We start from the raw sequence: 15587 nt of genomic DNA on the forward strand, positions 1-15587 counted from the left end.
CACGCCATCTATCTATTTTCCTAATATCCGTGAAAACTTTCACTGTGCCAGGTCGGTGTGGTGGGCAGGACTGGTGCCGGAAAGTCCTCCCTTGTGCTTGCACTCCTACGTATGCTCAAGGCTTCCAATGGCCGCATTCTCATCGACAACATAGATATCGCAGAGGTGCCGCTGAAGAAGCTACGTCGGAGTGTCACCATCATTCCTCAGGTGAGAAAACAATTTTGTATAAATGCATACAAAGAAAGAGTCAGCGCGTTTGCCGCGAGCACAGGGTTGTCTTCAATACAGCGACTCCACTTGTCAGTCACCCATTACGATCTTTTGATACAATCCGACAAAAATTTTGAATTCTTACAGTGTGAGACAGACGTAGCACTGCAATTCAGTTTTCTGAGCCTAACCGTCTCTCGCTTCACTGTTTGTGTCTTGTTAAAGGCACAACCTGAAAACATTGCTAAGTCCCTGCCATACCGTACAGCCACCTGGTGGCTTGGTAGTTATGGTGCTCGGCTGTTGGCCTTAAAGACGGGGGTTCGATCACTGCTGTGGTGGTCGCATTTCCATGGAGGCAAAATGCTAAAGGCTCGTGTAGTGTGCGATCTCATCAGTGCACAATAAAAAGTTCCAGGTGGTCGAAATTATCCGGAGCCCTCGGCGACGTCATCTTCATAACCTGAGTCGCTTTGGGACGTTAGACCCCCATAAAGCTACAAAACCAATCCGCTATGCTGTGCAATTTTAATTCTTCACGGCGTGCACCAAAAAAAATGGGAGAGGGGACACTTTAGCTCCGTGTTAAGCGTATGAGGCGACATCGTTAATGGGGTAATTAACGTCCATATATCCCGATTTCGTCATTCTGGACACTGCACTCACAGATCCCTGGCAGTCATCGTACCACTCCTTGCGTGATGGCGCAGCAGTTAGGCGATGGGCCACTGCCCTGCGATGGCACGTGCTGTCAGCGGGTGTGGTTTTTCGGAGCCAAGGTTGCTCTGTCCGAGAAAGCAGTCATGAATTGAACTTCCATCTGCCAGTGTGGCCAGACTGCTCACAGTCCGGTGGGTTGGTTGTGATGACTCCACGAGGCCAGGTGGACAATCTGGTTGCTTCTACGGGAAATTTTCGCTCACAAGGTCGATGACAACGGCGGATTTTGAGCAGAACTGAAGCCTTAGCGCCATTCTGTTAAAAGAGCGTCATTTGGAGACTAACATCCATCTCTCATGTAACGCATGACTTACATGTCACATGAGAGGAATTGATTGTTACCTTCAATTTGTTTTTCGAGAATTAATTAATTGCTATTGCATGTTTTATGGTGGCAAACGTTCGCATATATGCTGATAAGATTAATGGGTAGGATGCAAGTACTGCATGTTTTGTCGCCAATCACCAATACTGAAATCTCAAAATACAACCATTTCTTCATGAGTTCACTGATAGCAGCTTAAATAATGCTCCATTTTTAAACTTATTTACACGTACCCACTGAATTGCAGACTGCAACATACCGTATTTGGTCCCACAAAGAGGCAGTGACCAAGAAAAATGAGAGCGGGTATCGTAGACGGTTGAACAGCGAGACATTTTTAGAAGCGAGAGAGTGGTTTCATTGTTAGTAAAAACCGCAGTTTTGTACATTGATAGCAATCTGAAAGGAAACAAAGAAGTGATCTTTAGAGTGGCAAATTTAATGAAGTATGGATATGTGTGGGTCTGCCACGATACGTTTGCTATGAGTCTAATTGCCCGCTTTTGTACTGTTATTAGTTTGGATATGTTGTGCTGGGTCGTCGTTCCCCAAAGTGTGAGACAGTAAGTCAGTGATGGGAGAAAGAATGCTTGATAAATGAAGACCACCTTTACTCGAGACGGAAGTGTGTCCCTATGTTGGCAAATAAGACCGTTGAAGCGATTCAGTTGTTTCCGAACATGATTGACCTGTTTGTCCCGGGTGGGACACTCTGAGAAGATAACTCCTAAGCATTCTATGTTTTTCGCGATTGCAATTGTTTTGCCTCCTAATGATAGGGTAAATTTGTGTGAACAGTTTTGTTTTTTGTTCGGTATAAGACGGCCTTCGTTTTTTCAGAGTTAACTTTTAGATGATTATTTCTTGACCACTCGCGAAGATATTCCGGAAACTTATTTGCTCGCGAAAATAATTCGGCTTCTGTGCTACCCGACAACAGTGTTGTAATATCATCAGCAAAGCCCACAAGGTCAACGGCAGGGGTAGAAAAGATGTCATTAATGTAAACAAGAAATAGTAAGGGCCCCATTATGCTGCCCTGGGGAACACCAGAGAGAAGTGGCTCAAGGCTAGATAACTTGTTATTACGAGAAACCATTTGTCTGCGATGAGCTAAGTATGATTTGAGCAGAGACAAACTGACTCCCCTAATTCCGTAGTGTTCCAGTTTTTGCAGCAGCAGATTATGGTTGAGCAAGTCGAATGCTTTTGAAAAATCGACATAAATGCCAAGGACCAGGCATTACTTCTCAAAGGCTTCAACTATTAGTTCTTTTTGTTTAATCAAAGCTGCCTCTGTCGATATTTTAGGTCTAAAGCCAAACTGTTGGTCAGATAGGACACCCTGATTATCTAAAAATTTAGTTATTTTGGAACACATATTTTTTTCTAAACCCTTTGATAACACAGGCGGGATCGAGATGGGCCGGTAATTTGATAAATCTGATGGGTCACCTCCTTTATGAATGGCAATAACTTTTGCGACTTGCATTTCTGTCGGGAAGATCCCTGTAGCGAGACCAATGTTGTAAATGTGAGTTAACGGTGCAGCAAGTAAGTCAATAATAAACTTGAAAGGGTTTTATGCGGAATCCATCTTTGTCCTCTGCGCTGCTACATCTTAGGTTGCTAAAAACTGTTACGACTTCAGCTTTAGTTGTGGGGGAAAGGAATATAGACTCGGCAACAATTGGTGTTTGCAAAGTGTAACCGGGAGTCGGTGCGGTGGAAGAGAGTAGGGTTTTTGTGATGCTCGAAAAATGTTCATTAAATGCATTTGAGAGATCGTCTCCGGTAATAACGATGCCGTCTTTCATTACTGAGGTAACCGGAGATTTGGGATTTGGGTTTAAGAGTTTATTTAGTTGGAACCATTTCGCACTCACATTTTTACCAGACATGGATGAGAAAGTGCTGTTGTAGTAATTAAACTTCGCGGATTTCAGCTCTCGGTTAAGACAATTGCGGTATTTCTTGTATTTCTCTAGCTTTGACGGGTCGCGGGATTTAATAAACTGCGCAAACAGCTTTTCTTTAACCTTTATTTTGCGCAGTAGGTCTTGCTTTAAGCACGGCTTTTTGCTTTTTTTTGCGGGGACGATCAACCAAGAAGCATTTATCGTACACAGCCTTTAGTTTGTCAACCAGGATGCTGTATGCGTCATTCGCATCTTTTGAGCGCATCACATCATCCCACCTAGCTGCACACATACCCGTTCGGAAGCGTTCCAGGGTTATCATATCTATGCGCTGATAGCTATTGCAAACTTTTTGTCGGGCAGAATTGGACCTTGCAGCAGGAATGAAAGCGAAAGTATGAATGTGGTCACTTACGTCTGATAGGAGTGTGCCAGCCTTTGCATTAGAAATTTCCGAGTTAGTAACGATGATATCTAGAGAGGAAGATGTAGAGCAGGTTATGCGAGTTGGAGTTTGATAAGGTTCGAAAGCCCGTAAGCAACAAAAAGGGACATAATTTCTGTTTGTCTGGGCGAGATGCTTTGCATGTCAACGTTCACGTCACCGGCTAAAACCAGTGATTGTCGATTAGTGGACACATAATCAAAAAGGCTTTCAAGCCTATCAAGGCATTTCTCGAAACTACCGTCTGGGGGGCGATATAAAACAGTGTAAACTTCGCGATCATGCTCAACAGTTTGCATTTCATAGTCAGCAGTAGATAAAGTGAACTGCTTTACCTCTGTAACTGCGCGAGTATTCAAAGCTTGGATTGAAACGCCACCACCTTTGCGGTCAGATCTATTGAGGGCGAAATGCGTGTATCCCTCTAAAATTAAATAGTTCGATTCGTCATGATAGTAGGTTTCTGTGAACGTTACGACTTCAAAGGAAAATTTAAAAGAGTCGAAAAGTGACTGTATTTCATCGGTCTTGTTGTTCACCGATCGGCAATTCAAATGGAAAATCTTGAGACTTGGTTCCTCGGCAACCTTGTTTAAAGCTACCGGAGCAAGCAATTGATAGCTGTCCATTTTCAAGAGGAGCCATCGATTTAGTGCACTGTCTTAGGTCATTTTGTTCACGTCCTCAGTGGTCCTCAGCACTTTTCTCTTTTTCATTTTCCGTGCGTAGATTCGACCTCCACGGACCCAGACAAATTTCCAGCCTGCCTCACTTTTCTTTGTGATTGCCAGTGCTAGCAAACGCTTGCGATCAGAGCATCAATGCTCATTTATATATACCTCTGTCTTTTCCTTGAACCCAAGTTCTTTGCAGCAAAGGTTCTTATTGCTTCTCGCTTTTAGAAGGACTGCATCGCGTTTTTTTGCGGAGAACGAACTGGACAACAACGTTAAATGCAGAAGGGTTTCCATACACAGAAACGCGATGGCATGCATCAAGGTCTGAGGCCGAGATTTCTTCGCCAATAACGTTACCGATTTTTCCCATGATTTCAGCTAGATCCTCCTCCGGTTCAACGCGTATACCTTTAATTTCTATGTTAGCATTTCTTGATTATTGTTCACTCTTTTATTCCATCTTTTATTCTGTCAAAATACCTAAACATTTTAGAAAATAACAACATATCGCTAAAAGACATCACGGTAAAGAGCCTAAAAACCATTTTATATCTTTTCGAAGACGTTTAATTACAACTTATTCTGAACTGTGACTAAAGCAGTAACACGTGTGAATTCTGCTTATGTTGTACACCTGCATGATGTGATGCTTTTGGTTTTTGAGTATTTATGACGCTTTTTGTTCTGAATGTGATACTAACGTTGAAGTGCCACTGTAAATATTCCATTAATGTTGATACTTTATTTATTGTTTTCGACTGCCTCACCTGTAGCTGTCTTGTAAACTAACAACTGCGGCAAAACGTTGCCTCAGCAGTGTGGGCTCAGGGTGCCGCTCAAGCTGCATTCAAGCAGCTTTTTTCCCTGCGTCCTTTCTCTCCCAGTGATACTTGTACCACTAAGAGCGACAAATAAACTGCAACTTCAACTACAACTTCAACATGCTTCTCCGGGCCGCATTTTCTTTCGGGGTGTTGTAAGCCTGGAAATCCTATTCCACTTTCTTGTTTAAAAAAAAAGAACAACGATGTTTAATAGCACGAACGGAAGGACAAAACGCTTAAAGAAAGATATAATGAAGAAGAGAAGAAAAAGAAGAAAGAAAAAACGAAAGAAGCTGAGCAAGTAAAAAGTGAAGGAGAATGAGAAGAAAAGAAACAGTTGTGTGGTGAATTCACTTGTTTTCGGCCAAAAACAGATAGCACTTGTAAGCTGCCACCTGTCGGCAAACGCAGGATCCAAGCCTGCTGAGGGGAACTCTTCGAATGAACCTGGACCCAACTAGCTGCCACTCGGATGAGCAGGTGTGGACGGTTTTGGGCCAAGCTCACCTCTCCAACCTGGTGTCGGCGCACTCCAAGAAGCTCCAGCTGGAGACGGGCGACGGCGGATCCAATCTGAGGTGAGGCTGTGAACGCTACCTCTGTTCGTCATTTCGTTTAGCCAGCTGACATGATTTTCATGAGAGATGCGACATTCACCAAATGCAAAGAGACTCGACGGAATAGACTGAATAAAACACATGCACATAATCTGCTAGAAAATCTCGCTTTCTGTTAAAGTCCGCCAAAATAACATGTAGAAAGCCAAACTAATGTACAACTGTCTCGCGAGGGAACAGCAGTTCCCAATTGGCAGCGAGGTGCCGGAAGTGGTCAGGGAATACATCTACTTAGGGCACGTAGCGGTCAATGAACCGAATCATGAGAGGGAAATAACTAGAAGGATAATAATGGGGTGTAGCGCATATGGCAGGTTCTGTGAGATCATGAATGGCAGTTTACCAACATCCCTTAAGAGGGGAGTATAAACCGCTGCATCTTACCAGGACTTACCTATGGGGCAGAAACGCGGAAGCTAACGAAGAGGGTACAGCTTAAAGGAGCACTAAAGAGGATTCTCAGCTTGTTTTAAAAAGGGAACTCGATCGACCCGTTCCGAGCATTCTTAGAAATTTCAAATTATTGTCCTGGGCGGCTGATTTTTTATTGTACCGGATTTAACGCCCCGGCTGTCGCTTTTGTTTTGAACCGATCTCCGAGAGTAGGAGGGGTCAACCAACGCGTGGAGTTCCCTTCAGCCAGTCTCGTGGCGGCTGAACTTTCACTTTTATCTTGTTTTTACGTTTCCATGAATAAATAATTTCAATCACAGACAACACAGCCGCAAAATAGGCCCACGGAAACAAAAATACGCATGGACTCTTTATTAAATATTACTCCGCCGATGGAAAAGCGGCAAGCCGCCACGAGACTGCAGCTGAAAGGCACTCCACGCGTTGGTCGACTCCTCCTACTTTCGGAGGTGGATTAAAAAAAAAAAGGCGGGAGCCGGGGCGTTTAATTCGATTTCATAGGAAAATCGGCCGCACGGGACAATAATTCGAAGTTTGTAGGAATGCTTGGAAGGAGCAGGCTGAGTTCCCGCAGTAAAAAGACAAGCTCAGAATCTTCTTTAGTGCGCCTTTAAGTTAAGGACAACGCAGCAAGCTATGGAAAGAAAAATCATGATGATGATTTTCATGATTCACTCATACCCAGAACTTGTGTCAGCTGGAATCACCTTCCCCACAATATTGCTGTAATTACTGATACTGCTGCATTTCGTAACACTATTATTAATTTCATATACTTATGTGTCCATAACTTTGTTAATTTATTAGCTGCTGTTTTCGTTTCTGTTTTGTTTTGTGAAATGCTGCCTTTTGTCAATTCAGTTATTGATTTTATACCAGTGTTTGCTGTAACTATATTCAATTTTTCTAGCTGCTGTTCTGTTTTTGGTACTTGCATGTATTCCCACTCCCCTCTGTAACGCCTAACGGCCCTGAGGGTAAATAAATAAATAAATAAATAAATAAATAAATAAATAAATAAATAAATAAATAAATAAATAAATAAATAAATAAATAAATAAATAAATAAATAAATAAATAAATAAATAAATAAATAAATAAATAAATAAATAAATAAATAAATAAATAAATAAATAAATAAATAAATAAATAAATAAATAGGTGTAACGTTAAGAGACCGGTAGCGCTCAAAGTGGATGAGGAAACAAACTCGGATTAATGACATCCTTAACGAAATCACGAGGAAGAAATGGGCTAGGGCAGCGCACGTAATGAGAAGAGCGCTGCTCCTTAAGGGCAACTGTGTGGATTCGAAGAGAAGGCAAGAGTAGCAGGGGGTGGCAAAAAATTAGGTGGGCGGAGGAGATTAAGAAGTTTGCGCGGAAACAGGGGCCACAGTTGGCAAAGGACAATGTTAAATGTAGAGACATGGGAGAGGCCTTTGCCCTGCAGCGGGCGTAGTCGGGCTGTGATGATGAGTATAACTATAATTTAAGTATGAGGCAGTCGTACGCTGCAGTGTAAATTTCCAAAATTTTTAAAATAAAATTTGGTCTGCACGAATGCTACTTTTGCTGCTGACACTTTTCGGTTGAGTGCAGCGAGATAATACCATTTCTATTTTGCTATACTTACCACATTCATAGAATTGCCGAAATTACTGAGTAATCGACTCATTCTACGTACTATATAACTCTCGGCACAGCTTTAACGGATTTATCCAGTTTAAAATAGAGTTTATTAGCGTGATCGAAGTAGATGCGAACGTTCGTAAGCCTATACGACCGCACCCACTTATGAGGTGCAATGTTATTAGCTGTACTCACTGCCTCATCCTCTTACTGCTTCTGACTGGAGATAATATTGCGGCGGATGCCGTGTATTTTGTGTGACATTATTTGGAAAAGTATTGTGCGAAAAATGCATAGAACAAACTTTCGCGGCATTACTTTGCAACAATGAAATGAAAAGAAGTTCAGTAAAACAATTCTTTAGTTAAAATACCAATTTTTTGGGTAAGGTCTCCATACATTTAAATACGATTCTTGATCGTGTTCGTCATATTCAAGTCTTCGTTTCCAACTGCAGTTCCTACAGCGCGTCCACTAAAAACTGGAATTCTTGGCACACTCTAGTAGCGATAGCAGGCTTTAGCTTCTGGTTCACAGCTTTATTCGGCGAATGTAGAGCTCTTCATTCGATGGTACCAAATTCAGGGCATGCATTCACTTCCGCAAACCAGTGTTGGCCAGCGTCAGCTGGTGTGCCTGGCGAGGGCGCTGCTTCGGAACACCCGCGTGCTGGTGCTGGACGAGGCGACGTCCCAGATGGACGGCGACACGGACAGCCTCATCCAGAGGACGCTGAGGGAGAGCTTCACCAAGTGCACCGTCCTCACCATCGCCCACCGACTGCACACCGTGCTGGACTACGACAAGTGAGTGGTGCTATGGCACGGGGCTGGCTGTGTGCTGCCCCCGCGTGAAATTCATCATCATCATCATCATTTATTGAACCCTTAAAGATCCCGTCTGGCACATTACATAAGGGGCGGGGGGACAGTGGTGTGAAGCGGTCATACATTGAGGGTAAGGCATGTAAACATAAAAAAGCCTAACAAAAAATAACAAGAATAACAAGTTTGACGTGAAATTAACGTCAGGTAATTCAAATAGTACAGAAAATATATGGCAAAGCAGTAGTATATAAAATTCAACATTAAAATGAACGGAAATTAAATAAGTGGGAAAACACTTGTTGGGGGTGTCGCAATGACACAACCAGTTCAAATTCCAGGCAGAGCATCACGATGGAAGTAGCTATAGTTGGTTCAAGTGGTCTGTTATTGGCTGCCTAAATCTGGTGGCTGCCTAAAGTTTTGATGACACCGGTTTCAGGAAGATTGTTCCATTCTTCTATGGCGATGGGAAGGAAAGATTTGTCGAAAGCGTTGGAATAACCGTGCAACCGCTGAATGCTGAGGGAGTTGAATAATCGGCGAGATGAGCGTAACGGAGCAGATAACAAGTTTTGCGTAGTGCAGGGAAGTTAAAGTATAGTTTGTGCAATTCAATTCACTTTAAAAGACAGTGAATTGATACTTTTCTCCAGAATGCTAATGGTTCAAGGCCGATAATTGAGGGTAACATAGGTGTTCAGTATACTTCTAAGGCCTTTAATGGCTCGTATTCGCGGTCATGACTCTGTCCTTCCGTCCGTCCGTCCATTACATAAAACTTTTGTGACTTGTGGCGCTTACAACAGATAGCGCCACTCATCCCAGCGTGCTAAAGTCACTGGAACTCACGCCGACTTCATAACAACGCATGTGCAGTTCTGCTTGACATCTGCAGACTTTGCTCTGAAGGCACCTTCTTTAATTTATATGAATTATAGCTATGTTAAAGACCAGGAAGAAAATTTCGGGGGGCACTTTGGTGATCTAAACTGGGATGAGGCGAAAGACCATCCCGCAACGCTCTCCAGCGTACTTACTCCAGACAAAGTATCGTGGGCCAAAAAAAAATTAAAAATAATAGTGCGGGCTGGCCACTATTATATTTAACTCTTTTTACTATTAGCTTTAATTAGTTTTATGGCCCACCCTACTTTATATATAGCGTAAGTACGCTGGAGTGTGTTGCAGGGAAGTCTTTCGCCTCATCGCACTTTAGATCCCCAAAGTGTTCCTCGAAATTTTTCTTCCTGGTCTTTGACATAGTTATGATTCATATAAAATAAAGACGGTGCCTTCAGAGGAAAGTCTGCAGATGTCTTCTTTCGCAGGAGTAATTTATGTTTTGTGTAGTCCCCGCAAACATTGGTGCACTTCCTGCATCGATGCACTGCTGTCTGCAAGCCGCCAGCGAAGAATGAGGCAGGCAGCTGACTGCACTGACTACGCAGTTCATTGGCGACATCTTCGTCGAACGCAAAGCGCGTGCTCTTCAGACTGCTTCGGGAATAGCCAGAAGCCGCATGGCGCTAGGTCCGGACTATACAGTGTGGGTGAGGCAGATCATCCCGAAAGTACAGTTTCTCCAACGCGATGGTTGTTTCCCGACTTGTGCGTGGCCGAGCGTTTTCATGCTGCTTGATTTAACAAAACTTCTGTTTGGGCTAGATGGTGCATAGCTTATTTTGAAACGAATTCAAGCGCACAACAACACGCTCACAAGAGAGGAAAGACACAGGACAGGCGCTAACTTCATCTGATTTATTTGCAGGTAAGAGAGCAGATTATATACATAAATGGAGACATGCGCAGTAAAGAAACACATCATCGGGTTCACAATGCGTGCTCAAGGTACCTGTACTCTGCGTGCAAAAGATTAACAGACGTGTCACTCACACAGTCGTGCTAAATCAGATGAAGTTAGCGCCTGTCCTGTGTCTTTCCTCTCTTGTGTGCGTGTTGTTGTGCGCTTGAATTCGTTTCAAAATAAAATCATGCTGCATGGTCGATTTTTTTTTTTTTTTTGCGGGCAGACTCAACGAAAACATGCACACAATTTATTCAGTACCTCTACGTAGCGTGCTAAATTCCAAGTGGCGCCACGCTCCAGGAATTCATTGAGAACCGCACCACCACTGTCCCAAAAGATGATGACCACGAGTTCGCCAGCTAATGGCTGTCTTGAACTTCCTGTGACAACGGGAACTGAGATTTTTTTTCTCGCATGCGCTTGCCTTTAGTCTGTGGTTTGTATTTATAAGTCCAAAACTCTTCCCCTGTGAAGCTTTGATAGAGGGAAACATCTGCCTCTGATTTGCAACGCACCGAATTTTTCTGAGACAAGTACAGTCGGAATTTGTTTCATGTCGACAGTACTGTTTCGAAAGTCGTTCAGATGCCACTACTTTTGACCGTAGTCAGCGCCTCACGGTCCGGTCGGTCCACGTTACGCTGCGGGAAGCGAAAAAAAATTCATCTTCTTTGCCCACGTACGCGAACAAAGACGGCCCCTTACGTGCCTCGCGCAAAGCTGCCGCGGTGGCTCAGTGGTTACGGTGCTCGGCTGCTGACCCGAAAGACGCGGGTTCGATCCTGGCCGCGGCGGTCGAATTTCTATGCAGGCGAAATTCTAGAGGCCCGTGTACTGTGCGATGTCAGTGCACGTTAAAGAATCCCAGGTGGTCGAAATTTCTGGAGCCCTGGCGTCCCTCATAGCCTGAGTCGCTTCGAAAAGTTAGACCTGTTGGGACGCGGGTCCGCAGTGGTTGTTGGGACGCGCGTCCGCAGTCGCCGACCGGCAGGAGCAATGACGAGGAGACGGACAGTTTAAAGGAAAAAACAGCAAGAAAAATATATTCACATATACATTGTGCAACAACAAAATACACGCTACATGCCAAGAGACATCAAAATGGGGAATGCTGCGAACAAAGGAGGTGGGAGCTCTTAAATACAGTCTTGAGCACAGATTTCCGCCCTTTTCGTCCAAATACGAAGGGCTGTCTTTTTTGGACGCTATCTTTGGGAGCGTCCCGGTAGTTGAACTAGTAGCTGGAGAGAACTCTGCTCTTTCTCTCCATTTGTTACCCTTTGGTCTCCAGCGCCCGTGATGACGCGCAGACTCGGAGAGACGAAGGACACAGATTGGGGGGAGGAGGGGAGAGGAAAAGGAGGGGGGTACTTCCAGGTTGTTGTACCCACTCTTTGCCAGGCTACGGCGGTTAATTAGCGCCTATGCGTCGAAGCACGTAGGCAAGTAAGTTCACACCAAACCCCATAAACCATGCCCTGCACAAGTATTTTACGTAATATATATTAAATAAGCTCACAAAGGACATACACGACCAGGTACTGATTTGGCCATTACCTACGAACAGCATTAACATGATGCAAGTGGAAAATCCCACCCGTTGATCACACGAACTTCGGCCCCGAAAATTCTGTCCAGTTTAAATTAAGGTAACATTTTCACTCTTCCGTGTCCCGTGTTCTGCATCCGCACACTCTGATAGCTCTTAGGCTGCCGTTCAGCATAAAAGGTGCCGTCTGCGTTGTGTCTACAAGCCCACGTTCCATCGGCGTTGTGCCGAAAAATCTACGTCACGTATCGGAAACCCATGCCATACACTCGGGATGCGGCGTCGGCTTGCAACCGACGCCGGAAAACCTCCTCAATCTCATCTACGCTACTGGCCCAACAGATGGTTCGCGAGTAGTATAAAGTTTTCTCAGTGCGGAATCTGAGTGCGGCTCGAACGCTCCCTTGTAGCCATGTGATTGCCCGTGTAGTGCACTGAGTACTAATCAGTGTGTACATAGAAGCAACATTATGTTTGGTTTATTGGATTTTAATGTCCCAAAGCGACTCAGGCCATAAGGGGCGCCGTAGTTAAGGGCTCCGGAAATTTCGACCACCTGGGGATCTTTAACGTGCACTGACTTCGCACAGTACACAGTACTGTAGAATTTCGCCTCCATCGAAATTCGGCCGCCGCGGCCGGGATCGACCCGCGTCTTTCGGGTCAGCAGCCAACCCAGATAACCACTGAGCCACCGCGGCTTGGCCAACGTTATGTGAATAAGCTGCAGTGTGGAAAAGTTCAAAGACAGAAATGTAGAAACTGTGTTGTAAAAATTGTTATAAATATGTGAATGTGAACATATGCAGCGAACGAAGCCATTAACGCCTTCGCTTCAGGCCCTTAAAGGCGCAGCTTAAATATGCCCCTGATTTTTCGGTCCGTTTGCCCACTCATGCACAAAGGCAGAAATATCCATTTACCTCTCTTGTTGACGTGTGCTTATACCTGTGTACACGTGCATCTGTGCGCTCACTCAGCGTGGGGAAGCCTGCCAACGTCCCTTTTACAGCCATAGCTCTAATACGTGTGCTGTAGCGTTAGTCCGCCAGTAAGAAAAAAAGGGGCGAGAAACGAGGTTATTTTATCTAAAACAGTTCATTCTCAACCGTTTTCAACGCCCTCAGTAGAAAAAGGTTCAGCTTGCGCTAGCATGCAATAAAGCCGAAAAGGCTTCCAGGGTTAGAGAGAGAGAGCTCTTTAATGAAAAACAGAGAGGGAGGGATTAGGGAATAAAGAAGGAAAAAGGGTGCAAAAAAAGAGTGCTGTCATTGAAGTGAGTTGTAACGCAATAGTTCACTGCATGGCGGCTTCGTTGGATGAGACCGAAGTGAAGTTCTGTGGATGTACAGAGGGGTGATCAAGTGTTCTGGCAATTTAGAGTTCGTGTAAAACGCCAATAGCGTCTAAATAGCGTCTATTTAAATCAAAATATCATTGCACGTCACTGCTGCCTGTGTTCGGACCCAACGATTCCTCGGTGTTGTCATCGGCCGAAACCTCTCTTGGACACTCCGTGTTAAAAAACTGCGTGCGAGAATAGCAGCAAAATCACAAATCTTCCAATTTGTCGCAGGAACACATTTGGCCTGCAATTCTCGCTTTGTGGTTCTCCTTCATAAGTCCTATGTTGATGGTCTTTTGCGTTATAGTTTACAGATTTTGCAGAATGTCTCGAACAAATAAGAGGAGGCTGGAGGCAGCGCGGAACACCTGCCTGCCTACCTGTCTCGGCCTCCCGAGCACCTGCATGGTTAGCCTTTTTTAAGGTGACATCAAGAATTCAATCCTCGGACACATTTGCCAACACTGCAGTTGCTGCCTCTTCCGCTTGCTGCTACTAGCCCAACTAGCCCAAACTAGAACTCTTCTTGAGCATACTCCTTGCTAAATTCAAAGCTTTCTGTCTATACCCTGCTCCTTCGATGGCTATATCGTATTTATGTGTATTGCCAGCCTAGTGCACTGTCCATGTTTAATATTTGCTTTGCAAGCCAATCGTTTTATGTCATATATTTCAAACAGAATCCTGGTCATGGAAGAGGGCAAAGTGCGAGAGTTTGGCTCGGTTTCAACGTTGCTGGAAGACCCGGGATCCGCATTCTACGCAATGGCCAGCGAGGCAGGCGTCGTGCCCGGATACGAGGCCCCAGCAAATACCACTGCGCTTTGAATTTAAATTTCCTTATTTTTGCAAAAATACACTTCCTGCGTATTTCATTGTTGAAACATTGCCGCATGTGTTAGTATTCGTTATATATATGTATATCTATATATATATATATATATATATATATATATATATATATATATATATATATATATATATATATATATATATATATATATATATTCAGAAAAAATGCCTTCTTGAAACTTGAAGTGCTGAAAATAAAAACATCAACACTCACCTCCGGTGTGAGTACATCTTAGTCTGCAGCACTTTATTTGCCAAAAGGTATATTTGGTTCTTCCTATAATTTTATTCGTAGGCTTTTACTCAGTTTTAACGTTTCCTCACCGACCACTCGTTGCACCTCGTAAATAGGAGGATTGAGAACTTTCCCACTGGACAGAGATGCCAGATTATGGCAGTTTGAATGGTGTCATACATAATATTATAAACGTCCCGATGCGCGGAATCGTGTGGCTGTTTCCTTGACTCCGTAATGGATAATCGAAAATAGCATATCAACAAAACGAGATTTACAAGTGAGGAACTGTCAGCTGTAGCAAAATTTTGATTCTTGGAACATCAAACCCGTAAAGAAATTTCTGAAAGCGTAAAAGAAATACGAATCAAAACTGCCCGTAGCACTGCGCACAGCTGAAATCAAGGACGAATTTACAGCATGCAGATTTAGAGACTGAAAATAAAGTAAGGTCGCGGTGGCCTTCAATAGCTTTTACACCATTCCCACCATATCTTGACTTTGTCATACCATCGACTTTTTCTGAAAGCCTTTCCTAGATGAGTGCAGGCATCCATGGAACGAATCAGATTTGCTATCTATGAGCAGATTGTCTTTAGCCAAGTGTGTACCGCGATGATTCAATGCCGACAAGAAGCGGCATATATAGTAGACTTCTCAAAGTTTATCTTGCAACTTATTTAGCAACGTCGACGATGTTGTCATCGCTATCTAGAGCAACTTGTGACGGTTGATGAATGACCTCGGGACCGCACAATACACTAGATCAAAACATGATCCGAACTGCGAAAAGTTCATGGCCAAAAGCCGCCGGTCGCATTTCTGTTGAGTCAGTCTAGAACGACCGTCATCACATTACTTCCTCTCAATCCTACCGTTGATGAGTCTTTCGATGTTCCAGGTTCAACAGCAATCACCGTAGAACAAACAGCTTCTTGCATAGGCTGTGCAGGTTGCTCTTCTTGCTTCTATACTACATCCCGAGACGCATTTCTCAACTGAGCAAGTCTAGGACGACGCAATACTGCGCATTTACCCCGTTGTACTTCATCGTCACCGGGGAACTCAGCAGCCTCAGACACTTATCAGCGCACAAACACGCAGTCACGCAGTGCCCCCCCCCCCCCCCCCCAGCCTCCATCATTCTGTTACTACTGCGCATTGACTCTGCTGTGACTCAGCCTTGC

The 15587-nt window shown here is 44.1% G+C and overlaps 1 protein-coding gene across 1 annotated transcript in view; it reads left to right on the top strand.

Annotated features, from left to right (window-relative positions):
- The window catches only part of LOC149337759 (multidrug resistance protein mrp-7-like), a 157568-nt gene extending 143317 nt beyond the window's left edge, over window positions 1–14251 (top strand). Inside the window, exons 24-27 of the mRNA XM_089553505.1 lie at window positions 52–210; window positions 5535–5701; window positions 8397–8591; window positions 13994–14251. Coding sequence (XP_089409631.1) covers window positions 52–210; window positions 5535–5701; window positions 8397–8591; window positions 13994–14141 — 669 coding nt within the window. The 3' untranslated portion in view covers window positions 14142–14251. The remainder of the gene's footprint in view (window positions 1–51; window positions 211–5534; window positions 5702–8396; window positions 8592–13993) is intronic.
- The last annotated feature ends 1336 nt before the right edge of the window (window positions 14252–15587 follow it).

The sequence above is a fragment of the Amblyomma mixtum genome, chromosome 7 (assembly GCF_055824585.1).
Source record: "Amblyomma mixtum isolate Tamu chromosome 7, ASM5582458v1, whole genome shotgun sequence".
Lineage (NCBI taxonomy): Eukaryota > Metazoa > Arthropoda > Arachnida > Ixodida > Ixodidae > Amblyomma > Amblyomma mixtum.